This window comes from Gordionus sp. m RMFG-2023, chromosome 2 (genome assembly GCF_954871325.1).
Source record: "Gordionus sp. m RMFG-2023 chromosome 2, tfGorSpeb1-WG-v2, whole genome shotgun sequence".
Taxonomy (NCBI): Eukaryota; Metazoa; Nematomorpha; class Gordioida; order Chordodea; family Parachordodidae; genus Gordionus; species Gordionus sp. m RMFG-2023.
In genome coordinates, this window is record NC_088776.1 from 52,304,764 (window position 1) to 52,310,809 (window position 6,046).

At 27.4% G+C, this 6,046-nt stretch overlaps 2 protein-coding genes across 2 annotated transcripts; one reads left to right on the forward strand and one right to left on the reverse strand.

Moving 5' to 3' along the window:
* Positions 1-2,522: 2,522 nt before the first annotated feature.
* Positions 2,523-3,361, reverse strand: LOC135925553 (casein kinase II subunit beta-like). Its single transcript, XM_065460939.1, has one exon. It carries the CDS (start codon positions 3,304-3,306, stop codon positions 2,629-2,631), a length of 678 nt encoding a protein of 225 aa, XP_065317011.1. The 5' UTR covers positions 3,307-3,361; the 3' UTR covers positions 2,523-2,628.
* Positions 3,362-3,536: 175 nt separating this feature from the next.
* On the forward strand, positions 3,537-4,198 carry LOC135924971 (uncharacterized). Its single transcript, XM_065460104.1, has 3 exons — positions 3,537-3,739; positions 3,782-3,833; positions 3,871-4,198. The coding sequence occupies exons 1-3, from the start codon at positions 3,572-3,574 to the stop codon at positions 3,978-3,980; spliced, it is 330 nt and encodes a 109-aa protein (XP_065316176.1). The 5' UTR covers positions 3,537-3,571; the 3' UTR covers positions 3,981-4,198.
* The last annotated feature ends 1,848 nt before the right edge of the window (positions 4,199-6,046 follow it).

The window sequence follows — 6,046 nt, forward strand, 5'->3', positions numbered from 1 at the left end:
TTTAAATATAAATATTATTTTTTTTCGCGTATATATATATATTATATATATATAAAATATTACTATATTTTTTATTTAAATAAATTAGAAATTTATATTAATTTATTATTCTTTATTATAAGGGTTAAATGGAAAAAATTGAGAATAAAAGATCTAAGGAGTATAACAAAACCTATAAACTAAGAATTATTATATTACAGGGTGGATTTAAATCGGGATTTATTTTAAAAAAATTAATTTTTATTTGATTTAAATCTGACTTTTTTAATATATCTTAATCGGTTTCTTTAAAATTTAATAAAAAATAATAATAGTGTAGATTAGAGACCTGTAATCCATTTTGCTTGAAACCCAGTGGCGATTTTTTTAGATCTAAATCTGGCCCATGGCTTAGCACAGCCCGCAAAAAGCATTTACTATTTAAAAATTCATTTTATAATTGCCATATTCAATCAAACAAAGTAAGGAAGGAAATATAATATCCATATTTCACGGACTGGGACTATATTTTATCGATGATGTTACTGCCCACTCGACTCTCCCGATATTTAATATGGAGAAATTTGTATAAAGGAATATAATTAAAATATTTTTATATTTCAGCACGCCACATCAATTATAAATTCTATTTTCATTAATTTATATGTTTAACCTTCATCAAACGTTTTGATAGCATTCCATTCACAATATTTAATCTAAAAGTTATTGAACTCATAATTCAGGAAAATATTAGTAAAGCATGTTTAAAATAAAAAATAATTTGTAAATATTATAATGATAACATCGTTGCGGAAGTAAAATATGCAGGTCCACCATCTCCTTTTCGAACATCCCTTGGGTATTAGTTTAAGCCATGTCTACCCTTTAAATCAACGGGTGATTTGCATTTGATGCAGGCATGAGGTTGTACTATATCGCAACCTAGACGTAAACCAATGGTTACTCTCAGTTGTTCATCTGATAAGAGATTACCAAGGTTGCGACTAGGGAGTGATTCTAACCATTCATGACCACCAAGTCTGTCTAATTGGAGGAGTTGAATGCAATCTAAAGGTGGATTGACTGATATATCTGTTTGGTATTTCGAGATTAAAGGTGTGAAAAAATTTTTGTGTGTGATGATTGATGGTAATACAGTGTTAATGTGTTTGCTTTCCATGTGTCAATAGCATCGTCTAATAAACGATCGGTAGGGCATATGAAGCCAGAAATCATAGAATTGTTAGATAATCTAGATGATACGAATGATGATAAGGATAAAAGATTGAGCGGAAAAAAATCTAAACCGCCTAGTTTAGAAGGTAGCTGAGCAAGTGACCAATTGAATGAGTTTAAATTTATATTTAAAATTTTTTCCAGAAATATTTTAAATTTATCCTGAATTTTAGATATGAATTCATTGTTTTTGAAAAAAGATGTTGATCAGAAAATGTGCATAAATTTAGGTATGTACAGGCAGCGAATTAAAAATAAAGATTGATGAGCTGGTAGGAGACTTAGAATGTGCTCCATACTGTTAAAGCTTTTAAAATTCTTGTGGAAAAATCTTCCAACTTGGTCGCATTAGCTAATGGGGACCCAAGTAAGGTTAAGCTGTTAGGAGCAATGATTTTGTAGCCTTCCAACATTTGTGGCTTATTGTTTAAGAAACATAATTCTGTTTTATTTATGTTGAGTACCAGTCGGTAGCTTGGAAATTGATTTCCAGGTGTTTAAAGGTGCTTAGTACAATAGCTGAAGGGTCACAGATGGTCCCATCGTCTAAATACCATAGATTAAGATCTAGGTTGAAATTTTGTTTAATTTGGTAGATGAGATGATGGATTCCAAAACAAAAAAGAAGAGGTCCTAATGGATCCATTAAAACAATTTTTTAAATCATATTTCAACTAAGATTAAATTTCTCAATTTTAAATTTTATTGTTAGATAAATGAATAAAATATTAAATTTAAAGAAATTCATTTAACAAAACACATGGAGCTTCTAGTATTCAAAATTTATAACATAAATAAGAATCATACAACCCTATAAATATTTAAGAAAAACTCTTTAGAGCTAAAAAGAATGGCATAGTAAATATTAGGTATCATTATTTATTAACCTATCTCAATTGTAAAAACCTTATTTTTCAAAAAAATGATGATGGATAAGGAGGATAAAATATGTTTTTGAAGCTTTCAAAAGATGTTATAGTGTGCAAACTTTGATCAAAATTAAAAAGATAAAGTTAGTGTTAAATTACCAAACTTTGACAATCTCTATGGTTTATAGTCAAACTTTTCCTAAAAAATTGAATTTAGCCTCTAAGTTGAGTCTCAACTTGAAGATTTATTCGAATATTTTTGGATAAATACATAGCTACGTTGTTTTATAGTTGACTAAAGTTTATGAACCTATCCGCTAAATAATATGAAAGCACATTATTTGTAACCAATTAAATATAAATTGACCAAAATTAAAAAATATATCATTTTGATTAGAAACTTTATTAGTATCAAAATTGAGACATAAATAACCCATTAAAATAATTTATTTTAATTATATAAACAATATTGATTCATAACATTGAAATTAATTATATGTTCATAATATTCATGCTTTTTAAAAAGCCCATAATTTATAATTTTTTATTGAGGCCTTCTGGCTTGACCATTATTATATGTCAAAGTGCGCACTGGCGATTTATAATTTTTAGATGCCTGCAATTGTATTTCATAACAAGATGGATGAATTTTGAAGCCAAATAACTTTGAAACAAATTTATTATTTGCTTTCTTTGGCCTGAATTCTGGGTGAACCAAAAAAAGCATGTGAGGAAACCCAGTTCCAAAATACGAACCATCAGTATGTTGGTGACGTGCAGAACGTGGATTATATACATCCATACATTTTGGGCAATATAACTTTACCATATCTTCACCAGGTACATCAGACATTCCAATTGGAAGCATGTGCTGGGACTCGCAAAACACTCTTGGACAATAACCAAAATCACCTTGCTGATATTTTTCAAGCATCTGTGCAATCCCCCTATTAGTCAATATGTATCGAGCATGAATTAATCCATATAATAGTTCTGCTGCCTGTTCTATAATATCATTTTGAGTTGGATTATCTTCCATATCATCTTCTGGTTCCAAATCCAATATCATATCCATGGCAGGTCTATAATGTGGCACTTGCTCACTCAATCCCGTTAAATTAAATCTATCTTGAACATATTCTTCGTCAACTTCACAAAAAAATTCGTTTCCACGTAAACCACAGAACCAAGTAATCCATGATACTTCTTCGGAACTACTCATTTATTTTATAAATATGGATTTGAAAAATAATTTGGAGAAAATGGATAAATAGGAATATAATGTTGACACTAGGAAAATAAAAAATATCTATTCAAATTCTTTCTTTTGTGTTTTAAGTATAACTAATTAAAATATATAAAAATATTGTGCAAATTAATATCATATTTATATTATTGTTATGCACTAGGACGATTTGAGTTCATTTATATTTTTAATAGAATGCAAAAATTGTTTTTTCGACATTTTGTCATTCTACTAAATTCATATGGGAGTATTTAAAGGGATCTCGACAATTCTGAAAGGTGGATTCCTAGGTTATTGTATATATTATACCATTGAAAGACGAGTTTGGGACGATCCAATTTTTAGCCCTCCTCAATTAAACCATATACAAAAAGTAATGTTTCCAGATTTGCCTGAAAAAATTGATAAAGTTTATTATTAATTAAAAAAAATATACTATTGAACTTTATAGTTGCCAGATAAAGTAACCATATATAAAGCATGCCGAGATAGCTGGAATAGGGGTATAATAATAATTTTATATAAATTATAAATTTGTAGGAGTTGAGAATACAATGGAAACCTGTGCAGAATCACCCAGATTAGCTGTTAAATATGCCAAAGAATTCAAAAACTATTTTCAAGATCCTGTTTCAATTGATCATAAATAAGAATTTAATGCTTTACATAATATTATAAAATTATTTATTTTGGTTTGTAATGAATTAAAAAAAGTTTATACTTGTTAAATGGTAATACTATTTTTTTGGCTGAATTAAATCTTCATTGGACATATACTTGGTTTTATTATTAAGGCATTCTTGTATTATTAATTCAATTGCTAATGTCTTATTTTATTTATGTTAGACATTGATAAAACTTTATAAAATTAATAGTAAGGATAATTTTATGCTGAGAAGGGCAATGAGCTGGGAACTAAAATTTTTATATAATAATAAATTAAATTTAAATATTCAGTACAAAAGTATAATAATGGGAGGGGGTGGTGGCTGGACCTGCAAAAACATGTCATATGCATAGCTCTATTTATGGGCTTCTATTACAAAGGGGTGGTGAATGACAATATTGCCATTGAAATGGGGGGGGGGGGGTATATTGGTAGTTTTGATTTAGATGAATTCTTTTTTTGCTAATTTTAGTTTGAATTTACTTTTCTTGTTAATTTTGATTTGATTTTCCTGTATTAAATTTTTATTATATATTACACTTTTATATGACGGCCTAAGATAAAAATTAAAAAGGTGTCTCCTTGAAAATCCCAATTAATTTAAGCTTTAAGGAAGGGGAATACAAATCAATATTAAAAAGTAGGGTTGTATCAATATTAAATATTGGTATCAGATTGACACCAATATTGGAATTTCATAAAAACTTAGGATTGGCCATTATATTTTAAAAATTTAACCAGTAATGATTTTATACATATTTTTATTTTTGAACTAATTTCCCTCTCTCGGAAAACCCTTGGAATGGGATTTTATTTGCATAGACCCCCCCCCTCCTGCTTCTTCTATAATGTACATGACTAGTGTTGTTAAACAGCTCTATTTGAGCTGATTTTTAAAAAGGGCTAACTCAATGTTTTATTCAGAAAAATATTATGCTAGCCTAAATATTTTGCTCATAGATGACACAAAGGTTTGGACATCTATTAACGAAATCTTGAGGCTTAGGCAATATTTTTCTGGCTTAAATATTGAGTTAGCCGTTTTTAAAAAGCAGCTCAAATCGAGCCATTTAACAATACTATACATGACCCTCTTCTTAGGGATGAGTGATTAAAATATCAAAAATATTCTTATCTTGGATGATAACCACTTTGTCCCCACCATAGCTACATCATCCTGCACATTTGGGCTAACCACTTTTAATCTATTTTAAATGGTTTCCAAATCTATCTATCTTCTTTTTATATACCCAAACAAAACAAATTTGTTCTAATTAATGTTTAAGTATTCTTGGCCCAAATAATTCACTTAGCATTCACCTTTTTAATTATTTTTTTTTAAATTTTATATATTTGTTCCTTTTTTAAATATTTTTCATGTTACTTTTTTAACATAGAGTTTATATTTTTATTAATTTTTAAATAAAAAAAAAGATTCAACATTTTAAATTTTAAAAACTTCTATAAAACCATGTCTTATAATATAAAAAATATTAGTTAGGCAATAGTTTAATAAGTATTGTTTTATTTTTTCCATTTTAAATCATTAAATGAGATACCCACCCTATAAATTTCTGACAATTTTATATTGAACTTTTGAATAAACTTCAATTTACATTAAAAATATCAAAAAATTAATATAAATTAAGGTTTCTTTAAATGTTGATCAAAAATTGTCTGAAATTTCTAGGGTGGGTATTGTACATATATTGGAATGCATTTTCGGCAAAATTAGATATTTAAATTTAATAAAACTCAATCAATTAATGAATCTAAAATACAAACCCTATTGCGCATATCGGGAAAACCTATTAAACTATCGCCCTACCAAAATATTTAATATTTTTTACATTTTTTTTAATAATAGAAGAAGTAAAGTTTTTTAATAAACTAATATATTAAAAATTACCTAAAATTTTTGTGTATTTTTATTTGTCTATTGTTTATTCCATTGTTTTTAATTTTTATTAAGAAAGAACTTATAGTAAATAAAATTCATGCGAATCTTAACTTGATTAATTAACATATCGATATTTTATCTCCAGCACA

Bases quoted from the DNA above. Each gene is read 5' to 3' on its own strand.
- LOC135924971 (XM_065460104.1), top strand. From the start codon at position 3,572: ATGGGAGTATTTAAAGGGATCTCGACAATTCTGAAAGGTGGATTCCTA. The intron at 3,740-3,781 runs GTTTATTATTAA...TGAACTTTATAG, and splicing joins TGCCTGAAAAAATTGATAAA to TTGCCAGATAAAGTAACCAT. The intron at 3,834-3,870 runs GTATAATAATAA...ATAAATTTGTAG, and splicing joins CCGAGATAGCTGGAATAGGG to GAGTTGAGAATACAATGGAA.
- LOC135925553 (XM_065460939.1), bottom strand. From the start codon at position 3,306: ATGAGTAGTTCCGAAGAAGTATCATGGATTACTTGGTTCTGTGGTTTA.